At 37.5% G+C, this 21,095-nt stretch overlaps 1 protein-coding gene across 1 annotated transcript in view; it reads left to right on the top strand.

Moving 5' to 3' along the window:
• Positions 1 to 21,095, top strand: part of agpat5 (1-acylglycerol-3-phosphate O-acyltransferase 5 (lysophosphatidic acid acyltransferase, epsilon)) — a 96,476-nt gene that overhangs the window by 11,123 nt on the left and 64,258 nt on the right. Inside the window, exons 2-3 of the mRNA XM_048596759.1 lie at positions 15,689 to 15,758; positions 19,340 to 19,455. Of these exons, the coding sequence (XP_048452716.1) occupies positions 15,689 to 15,758; positions 19,340 to 19,455 (186 nt within the window). The remainder of the gene's footprint in view (positions 1 to 15,688; positions 15,759 to 19,339; positions 19,456 to 21,095) is intronic.

The following is a 21,095-nucleotide window of genomic DNA, read 5'->3' as shown; positions in this document are numbered from 1 at the left end:
GCGGGAGGGGCAGGTGGGGTGTGTGGGGTGGGGGGGAGCGGTGGAGGGGGTCGGGGGGGCGGTGGGGAGTGTGGGGTCGGTATTGGGCTGAAGGGCCTGTTTCCACACTGTAGGAATTCTATGAATGACATAAATGAATGAAATTTTTAGTTTAAATTTACCTCCCATGCAGGAGTTTCTTCCTCTCAGAATAGTTTGATGTTGATATTAATATTTGGAATCCTATTAAGTTAGCTGAATTGTGACTATCACCTTAATTCTCGTTATTTTGTCATTTTCACATTGATTTGAGATACTTCTCGTAATTTGCATGTGAACCTAATGCAATTGCTAACATATTTAAAAAATCTCGTTGCTACTGTGAAGATGCCTTCAATTCACTTGATAATTCCAAACCTTTTTGTGCAATCAGGCAGCTTCACAGTGAATTCTTAGGATCTGCATTTGTAGTGTTCATTCACATTCAATACACAATATCAGCTGAAAACCTATCAGTGCTGACCTCAGCACAGTATTTGGCTACTGTTAACTTTTAATTGCCTACAATTGCTTCCTGTTTATATCCAGGTGATATCAACTGCTGATGCTTGAAAGCCATTTATTTTGAGCTGCTTCCTAATACAACTTTGAAGGAGCATGAATACTTTTTTTTGTAATACTGAAAATCAATTCAACTGGATGTAATTTTACTCAAAAGGAATAATAAAGCACTTGAAATTGATAACACAGTCCTCATATTCTATAAATAAATATTTGAAGAAGTAGGGTGCAATCTGTATATTTACAGAAAAACCTTATTGCATTCCTGCAGCTTAGGTTAATATAGGAACATGGAATGAAAGCAACTAGACAATGTCCCTAATATTATTTTAACTGGCTGCACTCCTCCAGCACTTCTTGGGACCTAAGTTTCTACGCTGATGATGCATACGGTAGAATTTGCTCATCAGGTTTTGAAAGGTCTTGATCTAGCCAAATGGAGAAAGTGCTCATTTTTCTTTGCCACCAAGTTATGTGAAGCTTTGAATCATGAGCACCAAACTGCACGTTTGGTAACTCAAAGTCCGAAGCGAACACACATCCTTTGATTTTGTTTTCATTTCTGTACATGTAAAGGAACTGCTTAAATTAGTTTTATGTCTGTCGTGTAGAAGCTTTCTTTCTTCCTCCTCTTCTCAAATTTACAGCTTATCCAGCAGTTTTGAAATAGTTCCAGAACATTCTTTCATTACGTTCCTATTGGGAATGCCTTCCAATTCTACCATCTCCTAATTATGATGCCACATGACATGGTCTGGTCCCATTGGTATCTTATAAAGTTGGCTTCAACCTCCTTTGAAGTTGATACTTGTGTCCCTTCTGCTGATCTGTTTCGCTAGTTATTTTGTTTGACTACAATGTGACATTGCTGAATTGCATATCTTGATTCACTAATCGTTTTGTTGAAATCTGATATACACTTTTTTGTGTAATTGAGTTAATCATTAATGTTGCAACCATGTCATTATGCTTCAGCTATAAATTATACATGTTCTTCATAGATGACATTTGTAATCAATTTGCCAGTTTATTAATTGTCTTGATTTGTGGCTGACATTTGCCTTGGAACTACTGTGCCATTGGATAAGTGTGAAATTGTGTGAAATATGTTGCCAGAGAACAGTGATTAAAGTACAGCAATTAGGTTCTGATGTGGACTGAAATGGTAAATGTTGCTAATTCTGATGAAGGCAGGCTTGTTTATAGGTGAAAAATATGATTGATTCCAACTTGCAACAATTTCCAACATTGTGTTTAATTTACTTTTCTCTGTTTTTAGAAAAGTTTCAAATGTATTTTTCTATGTTAAAACCTCATTAAATATAGTTATCATGATTGAAAACGGGCAAAGGATTAACCTGACAACAACAGCCCAGCCTGTTTTATGCCAGCAGTGAGGAAACTTGGAGTAAATAATCTGGGATTTGTTGATTGGTACTAGAAAGTATGGGTCAGTAAGTGAAAGCCAGCACAGATTTAGTAAAGACAATAATACAGTCGGAAAATACTGGAAATAAGCTATAGTCTGGAACTATCTTTGGAGAGAGAAACGGGTTGATATTTTAGGCCTGTTACGTATTTCTACTGTCTAAATGTTTCATGTAAAACTTAGCAACAAAATACTGTGCATGTCCTGTGTTGTTAGGGTTTTTTTTCCGAGCCACTTCTTTGTTTTTTGGGGTTCCTTTGAAGGTAGAGTAGATCTAAGTCAAGATATCATTAAAGCTGGAATTTACAATCTCGTTCCACACCTCTATTAAAGGATATTCAAGCAATGAGAGATTTTGCATTGGGCAGATGGCCAAAAATTCACCAACAATTAAAACAGTTTTCATCATCTCCCCACCCCTCCTTGTAAGAAAATAACTTGTCACCTCCAGTAACGTTTATTGGAGCAATCTCAGCATGGAAGGTTGGCTCTTCTGGATCAGATGGAATCCTAACTTTTCCTACACATCAAAATGTTAAAACAAAGCAAAAGGCTGGATTTTGCCCACCAGATTTTCTTTTCTCCCTGTACCCAAGTCTCTCCAGTTTAGGCTATATCAACAAAAGAATTGATTGTACAAATATAAAAGAGGAAAGAGCCAATGGAGAGAATTTAGCATTTTCCTTTTTTAATGTTGTTTAGGTACAATTTAAATCCCTGAAATCTTATTCCTAATTGAAGTAAAATGTGAGATGTTTAAAATTGCTCTTTCTGTACCTGATTTCACCAGTGCCCAGCTTAATTCTCTATTTCTTTTGCAATCCTTAAATCTCACTGTTTAAGCTGATAGACTATTAGTCAGTCATGTGCTGAAGTCCAAATGTGTCAATATCAGCTCTCGGTTCCAACAACAGTGTGCAAATTCTCATTGAAACAAATTTTAATTTACTAACCAGATGTTCTGCATCTGGATCCATAATTATGTAAAATGAAGACTTCTTTTAAATGATTTTGATATAGTAATTTATTCATCTAAATTCTTCCACACCTCGAAGATTTATATGTCTACGCCCTTGAATGATTTTGTTACTCTATTATGGATATTACCATTTAGCATGTTTTCTTTTTTGCCAAATCTTGTTCATCCCATCTCTCTACTCTGAGAATAGAGAAATGGGATGAACAAGATTCTATCATTTGAATTGTTTTATTAATAGAAACGAAATGGATTCCAGGAAAGATTTCTTGGTATACGCCATTACCTGCACCATCTTAGTCTGAAAACCTGTTTTACGCTATTCTGCTTTCTATTCTGTCCCTTTTTACTCAGTTAGCCTTTCCTGCTGGCCATGTTTCCTTTGATACAATTTGTTTTAATTTTTATAAATCTTGCGTATTGCTGGAAAAAAAACATTTTGTTGAAACTTTTCATCTTGCACTCATCAGGACAATTCTTAAGTAATAACAAAGGAAAAGAACCATTTTTAAAAACTGAATGAGAGGAGTGTACACATTAAATTGTTTTCCCCTTACTTGACAGTTCACAAGAAATATCCATGAGGAGTGCTAGACAAGCAACTTTGAATTTTTTTTCCCCTGGGGAGAAGGGGACAGTTTAAAGGAGATGTGTGAAGCAAATTTTTTAAGTGTGGTCGATGCCTGCTACGCACTGCTAGAAAAGATAGTTGAAGCAGATAAGATAGCAACATTTAAGAGGCATTTAGACAACTATATGAATAGGCAGGGAATAGAGGGACAGAGACCAAGTGCAAGCAGATGTGATTACAGGTAGTTCTGCTATAACGCATGCTTTGTTAACGCGAATTGGCTATAATGCAATTGATGAATAGTGGACTCTGTTTGGATAATGTGAACTTTCTGCTGTACAGGTATAGTGATCTTCTATAGCAATTTCCCTATAATGCAATTTTCTATAGTGCAAGGTCACATAAGAACGCAACAATCACGTTAATAGGAGAACTGTCTGTAATTTAAAATGACATTAGCGTTGACATAGACATGGTGAGCCAAAGGGTCCATTCCTGTATGCTACTGTTCTCTGTTCTGTGCTCAGCAATACTGAAATTCTTTATTACCAAACAACTATTTTTTATGATTCTCATAAGATTTGTTACATTTGTTTTTATATGTCTTTGCACCAATTTGTTGTGCACATCAATGATGGGAATGCCAAAAGAGGAAAAAATGTAACAACTCAGATTTTATTGTCAAGTAACTGCAAACTTAAAAGTGCTCAATGTGATTTTGAGTAGTTTATGAGGAAGGGACACCGAGTGAATTGTGAATCGCCACAGCTTACTGGAGGATTTCCAAAACTCTGCTAATAGCTTCATGAAAAGTGTAGCTTTTTGTCAGCTTTCCCGTGAATTTCACAAATTTACTGCATTTGTGCATTAATTGCCAATTAAAATTACAGCACAAATTTAGTCTGTTCTGTAATTGTGAAGTACTTATTATAGAAAGAGGTTAATGTGCACATTCTGTCAGGCCCAAGGTGGTGGAGTGGTAATGTCAGTGGTCTAATAATTTAACTGCCCAAGGTCATGTTAAAATTGGTCTTGTGATGCAGAAATAATGTCCCTACCTCTTAGCTAGATGGTCCACCTGCCCCAGGGATGTGTCACAGCGTGTCCGAACAGTTTGCTCATTTAGCAACATTTGTAGTAATTTTTAAATCAATGTCTGCATTGGCTCAGGCATGTTCATCGGATGGATGATGGCCATATACTCAAAGACCTTCAGTACTGTGAACTGGCTACTGGTTCAAACCTTCTGTGGATATATACTTCTGCTATAAGGGCACCTGTTGCAAGATGTAAAGATGTTGGATATTGTTGCTGACAACTAGTAGACACCTGCTGACAGCCACAACCTCTACAGATGACTGTTTGGAAGAGATGAGCAGAAATCAAAAGCTGGCTGAGAAGAGGGCCCAGATTAAGCACGCACTAGACAATCGTGCACCTTCTCGGTCTACCATCTTCATAGTAAGCGTGGCAGAGATTCTTGTACTAGTGTGGAGCTCCTGAACCACGGACAGGTGATATTTAGCATGTGGTTGACTGCTGTAGCAAGCACCATCATCTTGCAAGACAAAAGCTGCTATTGTGTCTCTCCATTAATATATAATCTGTCTGACCCAGAAAGTAAACAATTTAGTAAGTGCATTTCTGTTCATAACAGTAAATTGTGGTTGGAACTTTTATTTCTGTTCCTTTTTCTCTTCATTTATATCTCCATTTCATGTGGTAGAAATTTGATTCTCGTTAATATCCTCTGTTTCCTTCTCGGTTCCATTTTTTTTGTCTGAGTCTTTTAGATCTCATTGGGTAAGGGTGTCTCATAGGTTGTTGATATCCCATTCCCCTCACTGTGCTATTATCAGCTCTCACCTCCAGCAACTGAAGAATTTTTTTTGGAGTTGATGGATCAAGGAAAATGTATAAATCACAGTATGCTAGGAGGTAACTGCAAATTTAGTTCAGAATTTCAGGCTATTTTTAATGTAATGCACTTTTTAGGTTTAATATCACCAGGAGAAGAAACAAATGGTAGTTGGAAACCAAATACTATGTTAAAGTGTGGAAATATTGATTTATGATATTTTTATTTAGAAACCCTTGTTGGGTTTGTTGTTGAGTGAAAAAAAATTTGAGTCTGCAACAATAACATTGTTGAGCGATAAGTATAAAATTTAATCCTTCTCTCATAATGGAATTTGTTGGCAATTTATATTCCCTATTTCCAGTCACTTTTGAGAATTTATGGCATCAGTGTTTAGAAAAGAATGTATTCTTTGTCGAATTTAATTAATTTGTTGGAACCTTAGTGAAAACTAAGCATAAAATATGTTGTGCAGTTACTTGACAGAGTGAATACAATGGATTTGATAAAGCAGTATTTTTAAATTTCAGTTACCTGTATTCACATGAGTCAGTTCATTGCAATAATAACAAAAAGGTGCCTGGAAGGTAATTACTAGGTTTAAATGCATTACACTGGGAGTATGGTAGCTGTGAACTTCAGAATTCAGATCATATGGAAACACAGTGTATTGATGTTGATTTAGGAAGTACATTGGTTCTGATTTATTTGCTGCGGACATGTCAAAAGCTGATTTTGTATAAGTTTTAATAAATAGTGAAAGAGCAGCAAGTCCTTACAACCAAAGTGCAGTATACACTATGCTAACAAAAGAATGTTTAAAGGTTTTTGGTCTGCTTTTGATAATAATGCACATATTATATGTGCATGTCAGGCATGAAAGGAGTCATTGGAAAACAAGGGTTGACAGTTGAAACAGCACTGATCTCTCGCTGAACATGTGTCCTGGCGTGAGCACTCAATCACTAACAGTTTTCCATCTCCCTAATCATAACAAGATGTCTTGGGTGCACCCTCCATTCAATGTAATAATATTGAATTAACAACCATCAGTAGGCAGAGGCACAGGCAGGAGATGTGTGGGGTGTTGACTGCTCATTGTTTCAAACTAAACATCAAGATCCAACCCTTCAAGAACTCGGGGCATGAAAGTCTTGAAGATAGTCGTGAAGGAACCTCCTTTCAAAAGTTTGTCTTTGTACTGCAGAGTTGACAAATGGATTGCAACAGTGATGACTGGGTGAGTTTCAGGCATAGAATGCACTCTTGCTCCAGAGGCTGTTGACACTATCTCTGATAAGCTTCAAGGTTGGTTTAATTGAAACAGTGATGTAATCAAGAAATTACAAAAGGAACAACACTGCCTCTGCAGGATTTATTTCAGTGCTGAATCATGATAAACCAAACACTTTGCATAAACAAAGATTTGCAGGACTATCCAAAGAAAGCACAGAGCTGCAAGACACAAGGCTAAATCAAAACATAGATGAACTTCAATTTTAAGCGGTTCACAAAGATTTGGAAAAGATTGTATAATGTTCTGAAATGTGTCTGAAAGTCCATTATGCTAGTTCATCATATTTTCTCAGTACTGACAGGTCAATAGTGCTCATAGAAAAAGCAAAAATTCTAGAAAGTTGGGCAGAGTACGTTTTCTGGATGGTTTCTGGACGTTTTCACATGTTCACAGTCACAAATAGTTCAATATTTTCAGTATTTTTTTTCAACCAGGCCTTCCGGCCTTCTCATAATGATCCTGGCTTTCAAGATAAGAAGCTATAACAATATTTGAGATGACTGCAGTCAATGACCAAGGTATCCAAAGATATCATTTACTATTTCCTGTTTGCCCGTTGGTCTGTGTGGGCTGCCTGTTCAGAACTGCGCATGCACTGTTGTTCACTTGTGCATACGTTGGCTTTGACCATATAATTGGTACAAAGAAAACTTAAGTAATGTATTAGGCTGCTCCTGCAAAGCCCTGCCTCAAACCAAAGTTCGTAACCAGAACTTGTCCACAGTGTGAGCGTTTATCTTAGCCGCGCACTCTCTAAAGCTATTATTAAAATAGAGCACGTATAAAAAATGCAACAAGTGTAGCCTTCAGTAGACTTTGTACATCAGTCTAGATACAAAGAGCAAGTCTAAGGATCTGTCCAAGCCACTCTGATGTATGTATGTGTGATTTGGACTGTGTTTCAATGTCATGCCAAGTATCTCAACCACTTGACTTCAGCTGCCTTCAGATGCTTTTTGAGATTGGGTTGCAGGTCACAGTACCATACACTGAAGTGCTCACCTGAACTGGCACACCAAGCACTCATGCCATAGTGAACCTATCGTAACTGAGTTGGACTGGTGTTATGGGGACAGATCAGAACTCCAAAGTATTTGTGGGTATTTTAAAACTTGTAATTCCAGAATTTGTTGTTTAAAGTGAAGACTGCTAAGGAAAAAGTGCAAATTTTATTTCTGTCACTGTCAGATAAAATCTTGGGTGAAGCGAATGGAATATCACATATGTAAATTGTCAGGGAAAAATTAAAGGGGGAGAAAATTGAGAAAAATAATAAGGGGTCTGTCTCACTCCTACCTCTAGCTCTTGCTCTGGCAGCTCTTACAGACACGTCTGGTTTACCTATTAGGAGTACACAAGGCCAGAGGTTAAAAAGCCAATTTCAGCTCTACCAGAGTGGATAAGTGGCGCTGAGTGCACTCGTACCAGCCCATGATCAAGCATTTGTGTGCAGTGAATGTCACCATCACAGAAATATCCCCTAGTTACTCCATGTTGCAGGTAAAAGAACACACCCTCTTGCTGAGTGCTGCAAGCCTGTTTAAAAACAGGAATCAAATCAAAGAAACTTCCACTGGCCTACAAAATCGAAAAGTGCCCAACTGGTGCAACCCAATAATGGCAGCAACATTTCATCTCGTCCCTTGAGAGTTTTAATATTGACTCAGAGTCCTGAGAGAAGCTCATCCAGGATCACTGCATAGCCTCCTTTAAAAGTAAGCACTTAACAGGGAGAAAACAACTGGAGACAGAAGCCTGAGCTGGTAATCTTTCCAAAATTCAGTTCTAGAGCCTTCTGGGTACACATTGGCTTTGGTGATCACCAAAGCCAATCTATTGGAAACGTACCAATACTCCAGGTGATGAAAATGGTAGTCAGCACCTTTAAAGGATGAACAAGATTATATTAGTCTAATTTGGAATGATTGAGAGCACAAATCCTTTGTCAGCATTGACGTTGTGATTTCTGTAGCTGAATGGAATGACAGTAAAGTTGTAAGGAAGAGTTTTTGCTGTATCTAGTGGGCGTGCATCCAAACCGTGGTCAGCTTGCTGCAGGATTAAGAACTGGAGGCCAAAAGTAATGTGACCTGAAACAAAATGCTTTTAACTTTTTTCAGCTATAATATCGAACAATGAATAAATTGATGTCTACAAAGAGAAAATAAATCTTGATGTGTTTCCGATTTTCCAATTTATTTAAATTATCTGTCTGAACCAAGTCTCCTTAAGCTGTCTGTTGTCAGCTTGTTCAGCAAAAGGATTATTCTTCTGCAGCTTCTTAAATTACATTTCAATACGGATCAATAACCATTTGGGATAAAGAGTTTCTCATTATTGCTGACTCTTTGCCAAACTGACAACATTGAAGAGGCATTGGTCTGGACAGCATGTATTGACTTATGAGATTCCATTATTTCATTACACACATCTGCCTCACGGTCATTGGTTCCATTGGGACAATGCTTTGCCAGATCTTCAAGATTCTATTGTAGAAATGCTATTTTCAATACTTTTTAAGAAACAAAAAGATAATATGGATCAGAGCAGGTGGTTCAAGTTGACAGTGTGTCAATCCAGTGACACCTTTGAAACAAGATGTGTTTCACTGATGGGGGAGCTAGGTGGAATGCAACAAAATAAGTAAATATGAATTGATTAAATGTTGCTTTTTTATGGTTAATAAGAGTGCAGCTGTAAGCATCTTTGCAATCATGATCAAGCTCTGTTAAAAATCCACTGAAACCTTTTGCTTGTGTTCTTCAAACCAATCAGTTTTTCTTATTTTGGTAAAGCTGCCTCAACATTGAGGCAACACCTGTTTGTTACAGTGCAAGCTACTGTTTAAAGTGTGGCTTCACATCTCAGCATTTTAGTGACACGACTCCTGGTTTTCAGCTCAAGTCCTCCTTGCCAGCAACTTTTTTTCTTATTGCATATTTATCTTATGGCCTGAGAGAACTTGCAAAGCTAAGGCGGAAAGTAGCAGGGTTTTTTTTTAAGAAAAGTGGGAGAGTAAAGAAGAAGACCTGTTGTCAGAGCATAACGTAACTTCATGGTCTGGATATTTCTGACATTGGCTGTCATTCTCCCATTGAAACTGACAACTTGCCAAATCTGGATGCACAACCTGCCATCAAATGACAATGGCATTGACATTGAGTCTGCTCCCCTCCAATTGGTGCACTTCTCAGAGTTCCTGCAGATTGAAAGCACTGTTGCAATCATGAAATGCCATGAATTTGCAGTAAGATTAACAGTGTTAGAATGTTAAAAGTTGAAAAGTTTACACCTTGTTAAGTGAGTGTAGCTAAGTTTCTAATGTTATAACAAATTTATAATTACTCAGTGGCTTACTGGGATGTTATTCCCTACAATGATAAATTTTGCATTTTAAAAAGTTTTTGTTTTCCTTACTTTTGAATCATCAGTTCAGCTTCTATCTTAATGCGGTCATATGTTTATTTTCCTAAGTGAAAGTTTAAATTGAAAGAGTGAGATTCTAATTTCTTTTAACTTTTTGCTTTGCTAAGTGTGAACATTTCAGTTTGGTTGCCTATCAGCTGTCATCACTGTTGCTGCATATCAATACTTCCTCTTGATTTGGTGCCAGACTTAAATTGCCATTGGATATGGTCAAATTTCCACCTTGGGGATTGCTAGATCTTCGTGTGCAACGGTGTTCAAGGTCAGAGATAGTAGGAACTGCCGATGCTGGAGTCTGAGATAACAAGGTGTGGAGCTGGATGAACACAGCAGACCAGGCAGCATCAGAGGAGCAGGAAAGCTGATGTTCAGGGTCTGGACCCTTCTTCAGAAATGAGTATTCAAGGTCAGCAGTCAGCTTCAAAATTCATGTCAAGATATTTACATGTCTATAAAAAGTTAAATTCTCCAAATTTGTAAAATGCACCATGTCATGTTAGCAATTTTTTTTTTGAGCCTTGCCCTCAAACACTTAGATAAAGAATAACATTTCTAGCACTGGTGCAACTTCCATTCAAAATGTCTTCAGTTTACTAAAATATAGAGAAAGCCATGAGAATGTCTAAAGGACAAGCACAAAAATGTTTAGAAGTCTAAGCAATCTAATCTATTCAGAGCAAATTTGAATTAAAATTCACCAAAGTTGAGCCAAGCAGTAGCCTGGATTAGTTATGCAAATTTATATTCCTAACAAGTAAGGACATCGCATGCCAATAGTTTCCTGTATTTTTTATTTACGCATCCCAAAATCAAGGTTTGTCTTAAGATTGGAAATTTGAGGGAAAAGAATGAAATCAATAAGTAAATGACACAGAAGGGCAGCATATTCAAACTATAATGTACAAATTGCTTAGTAGGAAACTATTCAATAATGTAAAATACTGTTTGAGAACTCTCTTCTCACAAGGAAAAACCCAAATATGTGGTGCAAAGTGACGTTTAGAAATAAAAAAAGGTTGAGAAAATCTAAATTTCAAAATCCCCTTTCTTGCCTCAGTGTTACTTATTTTAACTTAATTGCTTAATCAAAACATATATGGACTCAAGATAGTTTTCTCTTTTTTTAAAAGAAAGCAACTGCATTTCACAAAAACAACTCATAATTTAATCTTACAAATTTGAGCGAGTTGTCTGTGTGAAAGTATGTCACAAATCCAGTGATAGCTGTTGCCAAATGCAGAGCATTGATGATCCAGCCTTCTGGATGCATGCTGAAGATGGCAGCATTTAGGCTAGAACCTAATTTTAAATTTGGTTACTAGAATAGTAATACAACAGATAACAAGTGCTGCAGTATTTGATTAAAAGAATGTTTGAAAAATGATTAGGTCTAAAATCTGAATTTCTTTTAAGTTTTGATTTAGGTTTTCGTAAGAGCATAAATCAAGGTCTAGAACTTCACAGAGGCCCCTACTGTTACACGTACTGTGTTCTCACCAAGTCCACTAATTTCTTCCTCAGAAATTCGTCACTGTCCTCTTAAATCTGTTTCATTTAGGTCAATAGCCTGCTTTGATGAATTTCAAAATGTGTTTACTCATTATTTTCTTTTAAAGAAACAAGTCCTATTTTTCAATTTATTCCTCACTTAACATAAGTCTCATGTTAAAATCTTTCACTAATGTGAATAATCTGCTTCTGACTTCTGCTTGATGGGAACAGAATCTGTATTAATTTAGTCTGCATTACTATTTCAATATAATGTGGCATGTTACTGCTATCTTTATAGTTTAAATCTTTCATAACCTAGCAAAATTGGTACATAGAGTTATTCCATAAAGAAGGTATCCATTCAGCCTATCATATCCATACTTGCTTTCTGCAATAACAGCTTGGCTCTGCCCACTCACATGCACTTTCCTTGTAGCCCTGCAACGTTATTTTCCAAATGACTGTTTTTACAATGCTCTTTTTATTGAACAGAGTTCATTTCTGTACGCCTGTCTGATTGCTGAAATTTGCTGCACATAGAGTTCGAGTGAACTTTAACATTTTAAATTGTGTTTGTTATCACACTTAATCACACCTTTACCTCCTGACTAGGACTTTAGGGAAAAATACGTATAAGGTTTCTTTGAGGTCTTTTCAGCTGACAGATAGAAGAGAATGTGCATTTGGTGGGAGATGCAATTTTAAATATTAAGAGAAAGATTTGTTGTATATTGACTTCATCTTTAAAATTCATTGCTGTTTGCATAACTGGCTAGTTGTGTCCCCTGGGTGTGCCACAAAGCATTTTTTTGGATCAATGTCAGCGCATATTTATAACATACTTCTTAGTTTGCCTTAGTGCCTTATTATTAACATCCTGTTTGGGTACAGAAATTGTATTTATAAATATATTCATCATCAGAAGACGAATGGTGAAAATCCCTCTCGTGCAGCGCATAGTTTTCACACAGTTTCTGAGGAAGTAAATGAGAACAAGAATTACTGATTCCCTCCAGGATGCCAAAACCTTGTTAATTTAACTATATTTAACTTGGTATTAGTAAATAAAAACAGTAAAGTGGGTGTGGTGTGCAAGTGTTCTGAATTTTTGCAATCTTTCTTAGCTACCCTCCATTCCCTTTCAGTGAAAAATGATTCAACCCTGCTCTTTGTGTACTTTCTTTTTGTTTCTGATTCGTAGCTTTGGCAATGGAGGGCTACTGGAATTTTATTGTTTGTTCATGTTACTGGGATAATTAACTTGACAATTTCTTTACCTTTATCCTCTCCTTTATAATGGAAGGAATCTGCATCTGTGCAGTATGCTATTCTTACCTTGTATGGGAATCCACAGTACTAACCCAACTTGCATGAATCAGAACAATGTAACAGACATGGTTTTACTTCATTATTTGCTTCTGATACTCTGATGTCCTCTATGTGAATGAGATCAGCTATGTTTATTGCATGATTCCCAATTCTCATTAATTTTAATGATTAATTTAGGTCTTTTAGCTTGGCTATTATGTTTTCTTGAATTCCGATCTAATTCAACATGAGGAAATATGTCTTTGATTTTGTAGGATCACATGCATTGCTTCAAGTCTGACGTCTTTGCACACAGCTTTGCTTGTGATGAGCCATATGCAGCTTGCAAAAGTCTGTTTTACAGCTCTGAAGTTTAAATTTCTTAGTCTGCTGCTTTTACCTTTTTGACTTCTTCTAGGGAAGAAATTGTCTGTATTGCTTCTTAATCTGTAGATAGATTCTCAATCAATTAGCAATTTGAGATGCTAAGTGTGAAAAGTCAGCTAAACTTTACCTGTGACCTGTGGAGCTTGTTGATGTAGATTGAACTAATCCATGAAGTCGTAAAAAGGTAGGGACCCTGTAAGTAAATAACTGATTCCTCCAAAATTAGCAAGCCAAAAATGTACACAACTCGAGCTGAGACTTTGCCGACTTTTGTATTCCACGTCCCTTATAATAAAGGCCAATATTCTATTTGCCTCCTTAATTATTTGTTGTCCATGCATACTCACATTTTGTAATTCTTGTACAAAGTGACTTAGATTCTTTTGTTCCACACCACATTTGCATCCTCTTTCTATTTAAATAGTATATTGTTTTTCTATTTTTCCTGCCAAGGTAGGAAATCTTTTTCCCACACTACTCCATCTGCCAAACTTTTTCCCATTTGTCTAATCTATCTATATCCCTGAGCAACTTTGATTCCCTTATTTAAGAAAATATATTACTTAATTGGAGGTAGTTCAGACAAGATTCATGAGGCTTATCCACCATATGGAAAGATTGTCTTCTGAGTGAAGGCTAAACCAACTGGGACTCTACTCGTTGGAATTTAGAAGAATGAGAGGTGATCTCATTGAAACATCTAGGATTCTTAAAGGGCTTAACGGATAAATGCTGAGAGGATGTTTCCCCTCATGGAAAAGACTGGGGCCAGGCAGTATAGGCTCATAATCCAGAATTAAGGGCTGCTAATTTAAATCTGTTATGAGGAGGAATTTCTTCTGAGGGTTGAGCGTCTTTGGAACTTCTTGCCACGGAGAGCTGGGGGGTGGGGCAGAGTCCTTGTGTACATTTAAAGGCTGAGATAGATTGTTATGAGTCGGGTTATCGGGGATTGTGGGGAAACAGCAGGAAAGTGGACTTAAGGAATGTCACTCAGTTCAACATGATCCCATTGAATGGCAGAGCAGCCTCCTAACTATGGAAAACCTTCAACCATTCTCCAACTCTTTGTACTCCAACTCTTAATGGGTCCAAGTTTATTCCTAGTGTCATTAAACTGAAACTGTTGTCATTACTGCAAAGCCTTAAGAGTTGAGTTATTGAATCTGTTAATAGCGCAACAGCTAAGTATTTGGGACAATTCTAGCACTGACTGTTGGCTCCTCAGCTTTAACATGGATTTAAATTCCAACAGACACGATGGATTGTGTTACACTTCTGGGCTGAGTTATTTTAAAATGTTTTCAAAACTCCATTTCACTTTTCTTTGGATAGGCAAGAGTAGAGAAGGAAGACACATCAGATACATATTTCACAAAGTTTCTGAAGAAGGGTCCAGACCTGAAACGTCAGCTTTCCTGCTCCTCTGATACTGCCTGGCCTGCTGTGTTCATCCAGCTCTACACCTTGTTATCTCAGACTCCAGCATCGGCAGTTCCTACTATCTCTTTCACAAAGTATGCTTAGTATTTTTTGTTTCTGAATGAAAATAGGATGTAAAAATAAATCAGTTTGATTGAGCAGGAGATTGATGGGGTTCTGGAGACTTTCTTGGAGCACATATGATCATCCACCCTGAGCATGCCAAGTGCAAGCTGATCATTGTCATGAATGTAGGGAGCAGGCTATGCTTCAGTGACTGAACAGTCGTTTCTACAAAGCACAAAACAGAGCATGTAAGATGAGGCCTCTTATTTCTCAGACACTAGTCCTGTTGGCCAATTATTACTTAGTGGGGGAAAAATTGCAGGAATTTGACTGTTGCAGGGACTGTTTTGAAAGCAAGAGATTACAAATATCAGACAACTTGTTCTTACATTAAAGGGATAACATCTTCATTAAAATGGAGAGGAAGAATTTTCCGAGGAATTGTTGACCTTTTTTCTAATCAAAACATCACTAGCCATGTGGCACAATTTATGAGTTAAATATTTGAACTGTTCTTAAGCTTAAAGAAATGTTTGCCATGTTTTCCTGTGAAGCCAGTACACTTTTTTAAAAAAAAAATTATCTGCAATAAAAAAACGCTTTACATGGTAAGAAACAATCTTTAAGTATGCTTAAAGTAGTAATTTCTGTTAGCTGTTATTTTTGAAAACAAAGTTGCTAAGAATTTAAAGAGATATACATTGTTTGGAATTTTGTGCAAGACTTTGATAAGTAAAAATTCTGGCTTTACCATGCTCCTTTTTTAACAACTTTATACGGACTGCAGACTGCCTGGTTAAGTAAGAGGCTCGTAAGATTTGTGTTGGGTGTGGACAACCTGATCAACACTGCAGAGTTCATAATGTTGAGTATTTGTAAATGCATAATAATGAACAGTAAAACTGACCTTTTTACAGGTTGTTATATATGGAGACCTGCCAGAGAAAAAGGAAAACATGGTTTACTTATCTAACCATCAGTGTACAGGTGTGTGAGCTTATTTTCATATTCTCTTGCTGATTGAAGGGTTACTTAAATATATTATTTTCTGTTCTGAATCTTAAATTATTTTCTGTTGTATTGTTGAGATTAGGAATACAATTGAAAGAATTAAAAAGCTCATTTTAATATTGCAAAATGGTTTTTGGCTTATTGTTTCCTACTTTTAATTGTATGCCTAGTTTTAAATTGGAATATGCTGTTGTAATTGTGTGAAGTTTCTGTACTTTCTCAAAGTTAAAGGTTTATCAGCATTTTGACTGTTAAGTGGAAGAATGGTGCCTCTGCTGAGTAATTCCAGCTTTTTCTGTTTTTATCTCCAGTTTCCAGCACCCACAGTATTATGCTTTTGTATGAGATTTTTAATTTGAGCCACTACTGGGCCAGGAGTCTCTCTATAAGGAAGCACCGGGGTTGTTATGAGTGACCACAACCTGGTATGATTTAAAATGAGAGGAGTGGTTTTGGATGTCTACATGTTTACGTAGAATTACTGTTGGAGGACAGCTGAGATATAGCCAGCTTCAGGGGTCACATGGGTCAGGGTTCCATCAGCAGTTAAGCAGGGATGCAGTCCAATCATGTTAAAAGGTAATGGTCGGTAATCTTGACAATAAAACAGATACGTGGACCAAAGAATCAACTTGATGAAATATACGTCATATGCCGCTAGCAGATTAGTTCAGTTTCATAGAGGATAGGAAAGAGTTTGAATCTGTGTTCAAAAACCGAGCTTGTGGTGGGAAACAAAGCCAATAGCTCTGGTCTTCACAATTTAGTTTTGGAGAAAATTTCTGATCCTATAAAATACTGGCATTTGGCCAAGCAAGTGTAACAAATCTGAAACTATAGAAGATTCAAGAATTGATATGGCAATGGAACTGAATGTTATGGGCTTATGTTTGCGACTTGATATGCTTTTAGGTGATGTTGCTGAAGGTCAGCCTGCAGATGAGAATTAGGAGAAGGCCATTGTTAGGTTTTTGGACACCTCTAGATGTATGACTGGGAAGAGAGGTCATTGCAGTTCTCTGACTATGTTTGGATAAATAGGAACAGATCTAGGTGAGTTTAGTTGCAATTACCTGGAAATTGAAGGAGGGTGAGTGACCAGCTGTGTTTAAGGCTGCGTACTGGTCATGAAGAATCAAGAGGGGTAATTTACAATGCTACAGAAATGACTGATGGATATCTTGGTTGAAGCTTGTATGTAGCGGTAGTTGCGGTGGACGTATACAAAAATTTTAATGGAATGATGGAGTAATGCAAAATGAAGTACTCAAAGTACAAGAAGGTGCGGGAGGAGTAGAGAACATCAAGATGAGATTTTGCCATTGCCGTAATTTGAACGAGACAGATATGAGATGGAAGGGGGCAGCACGGTGGCTCAGTGGCTAGCACTGTTGCTTCACAGCGCCAGAGACCCAGGTTCAGTTCTAGCCTAGGGCGACTGTCTGTGTGGAGTTTTCACGTTCTCCCTGGGTCTGCGTGGGTTTCCTCCAGGTGCTCTGGTTTCCTCCCACAGTCACAAAGATGTGCAGGTTAGGCAGACTGGCCATGCTAAATTTCCCATAGTATCCAGGGTTGTATAGGCGAGGTGGATTAGCCATGGGAACGGCAGGGTTAGGGTAGGGGGTGGTGAGTCTGAGTAGGATGCTCTTCATAGAGTCAGTGTGGACTTTTTGGGCCGAATGGCCTGTTTCCACACTGAAGGGATTCTTATGATTCTAAGATACTGAACATAGAATGTTCAGTGGGCCATTCAATCCAACAAATACGTTCCATTATTCTCTTTGATCATGGCTGATGTATATCTTAACGCAATCCAACCACAAAGCATTTAATATTCTTGAGTTAAAACAAATCTCTTGAAATTTTCAATTGACTGATCCTTAGCAGGTTTTTGGGCAGATACTGAAGTTAAGGAGTACCATTCAGGATGCTCTTTACATTTATGTGAAGAAATGCTTCCTGATTTTTCTCGAGCATTTAGAAGAAAAAGATTATTTTTATTCACTGTGAACAGATCCCATATCATTTGAAAGAAGGATTAGTCATCCTTCATCTATCTAACTTCAAATGAATTTGAAACCTGCCCTTGTAATATAACTCCATTAAGCCCTCCATAATTCTGGGGAACCAGTGCTATGTTTTCTGCAAGAAAAGTAATGTTTGAGATTTGGTGCCCAAAACAGGACATAATACTCCAGGAAAGCTTGTTCAAGGTTCCATAGAAAAGAAATGTCACTTTCTCTCCCTTAAGATAAAGGTCAGCATTTCATTTAACTTTTTTGGTTAATTTTGATATATATGTAATGAATGAGGCACATGAGTACACACATCCTTTTGCTCACTCGCAGCTGCTAGTCTGTCACACAAACTTTTTTTTGTCTTCCTTGAATTCACTGTCGATGAGCTAATTTTCCCCACGCTGACCACCACGTCTCACAGCTATCTCTACTGATTTAATTCCTTTGTAATCTCCTGCTCTCATATATGATAATAGAAGCATAGTTGCAATGTAGTGTTATCTGCAAACTTGCCTATGCAACAGTCAGTTCTTTCTTTCATTGAGGCTTCAACAGGTCTCTGTGGCATCTTCCAAAAGATTCAATGGGCTGGAGGGCCGCCTTGGCAATTGTGTTCCAATTTGAGTAATAGTATGCTGCTCCATCCCTATTCAAAACTATCAGTGATGGGAGAAATGGAGGGTGACTTGATTGGAAGAGACAGAAGAAGAGGCTTGCAGGGTTCTGAACAAGAAATGTGCATTGGCTAGCCAGAGGAAAGTAATCCAACAAATGTGTGATGGGGGCATTGATCACTTAAGTACACATCATTTATCTTAGTTTAATAACCTTGTGAAGTTACAGAGCCAAGCTTTTATTTTAAATAAATGGTTCATTTTGCTTTCCTTTTTGAACTCTCATTTTTTGTATCGTATTGACTTCAATTGCATTAGAATAATTGACATTAAAAAGTAAGGTTACTAGCTAACAGAAATTAAGCGATGTCACCTGATGGGCTTTTGATAAAGTCAAATAGTGCAAAAAAGATCAAACTTCAAGAATTGGGTTGCATCCTGTCCTAATGAGCCTTGTGTGCCATTTTCATAGCTGTTCTGTTTCAGTGTAAATTGAAGCTGCAGGTCTCTGAATGTGTTTATGTCCCCTTGCTTGGTTTAAAGTCGTGAATACTTAGTCACAGGGGACAACATTGACGTTTCATTTGTAAAAGGGCAAGGGCTTTTCAAAGATTTTATTTGGTAAATGTGGCATCTGATTAATTTCATAAATGGATTGTACTTATTTTTAAGATTGGATCCACTTCTTAAGTGACTAGGAACTTCCAATTCTGTGAATCATTGAGCATTTGTATAGTATTGCATTCCCTGCATGAGAATCTATCCCACAGACAAAAATGCTACAACTCATGAACTCTTCAATAGGCTGGTTCAGAAACAGACCGTTCTCAAACATAAAACAAATCTTCAGCTTGTTCTGTGTATTAAAAATATATACATATATAAATGTCTATAAAATTATGAACAATGTATTTTTCTTGTTCAGTTGACTGGATTATTGCTGATATGTTAGCAATCCGGCAAAATGCACTTGGCCATGTGCGTTACGTTCTAAAGGATGGGTTGAAGTGGCTTCCCTTGTATGGATGGTATTTCTCTCAGGTATGGTACCTTGTTTAAATTTTGTGCGGAAGGCAAACAATTTGCAGTGGAAACAATTTGGATTCAAAGAATTATGTAATTGGTTTACTCAGACATTTTCTGGTCAACCAATTTCTGTCGTGCCTTTCTGCTTATGAAAACAGTCCTTCAATTGAACACCAACCTCTTTTTGCACCACTCCTTTTAATGTAAAAGCAAGTCAGCTATTTAATGTGCCATTTGGGAAAATTGTGCTGTCATTGATTAACTACTTAGATCTTATTGCATCCATGGAAAAGAATCAAAAAAATTCTGTAAACTTCAAGCCATCCCAAATTGTGCTGCCCATACCCTGACCCGTCAAGACCCGATCACCACCACCCTGCACTTTGTGGCCTACATTAGTTCACAGTTAAGCAATGCCTGTGTTCAAAATCTCTAAACTTTGTCTTTGAAACCCTTCAACATTTCATCTTTTTCTATTTCTGCAATCTCCTCCACCTCTATAATCCTGTACGATAGCTGCAGAGCTCCAATTCAGGCCTTTTGAATATTCTTAATTTTAATTGTTCTTCTATTCATTGTTGTACTTTCAGTTGTTAAGGCTGTAAGGTCTGCAGTGGGTTTCCTAAGCCCCTCTGCTTTTCAAGAGTAATTGAAAATGGACAGTAAATGCTGGCTTAAATAGTAAGCCTCACATCCTGTGAAAGAATCATGAAAACACTGCCATTTCACTGTTTACTGCAGTCGAGTTGTCAGGTGCAAACTTTGAAATTCTGTCATACATACATTGATATCCGGGTCATGAGTATATGTCAAAAAGGGTGGTGGCTATAATATTGGAGAATGCCTCTGCAAACTTCCCATCAGCCTGCCACATAGATGTTCACTACTCTGATTTCTATTGCTTAACTAACTTAGTATTCACAAGTAACAGGCCTATTATATGTTACTTTATCAAACATTTTTGAAAGTCCACATACATTATATCAATTGTAGTACCTTCATCGACTTTCATTACTTCAAATAACTTGAGCAAGCAAGTCAAAGCATGAGGAGCCTTTAACAAATCCATGCTGACTTCATTTGTTGTGTCATTTACTATGTCCCAATTGATTGTGTCTTTTTTTATTAATTCATGGGATGTAAATGCCACTGACTAAGCCAGCCTTTAATGCTGTTCCCTAATTGTCCCCAAGGTGGTGGTGAACTACCTTCTTGAGCTGCTGTAGCCATATGGTGTAAGCCTATTCATGATGCTGTTAGGAAGGGAGTTTCGCAGTTTCGACCCAGTGACAGTGAAGGAATGTTGATTTAGCTCTAAATCAGGATGATGTGTAGCTTGGAGAAGAACTTGCAGGTGACGGTGTTTCCATGTATATGCTGCATTTGTCTTTCGAGGTGGTAGAAGTTGCATGTTTGAATGCCCCAGTGTTTTAGGAACCTTAGTGAGGTGTTACAGTGCATCTTGGAGAGGGCACACACTGCTGCTGGTGGATGGGGATAATGTTGAAAGTGTTAGATGTAATGCCAATAAAACAGATTTCTTTGTCCTAGATGGTGTCAAGTCTCCTGAGTGTTGGCAATCAGGCCAGTGGAGGGTGTTCCATCACACCTCTGACTTGTGCTTTTAGTTGATGAATGGGCAATGAGCAGCCAAG

Source organism: Rhincodon typus, chromosome 5 (assembly GCF_021869965.1).
Source record: "Rhincodon typus isolate 14 chromosome 5, sRhiTyp1.1, whole genome shotgun sequence".
In the NCBI taxonomy this organism is placed as follows: Eukaryota; Metazoa; Chordata; class Chondrichthyes; order Orectolobiformes; family Rhincodontidae; genus Rhincodon; species Rhincodon typus.
Note: the sequence above shows the minus strand (reverse complement) of the source record. Positions and strands in the feature narration are given on the sequence as shown.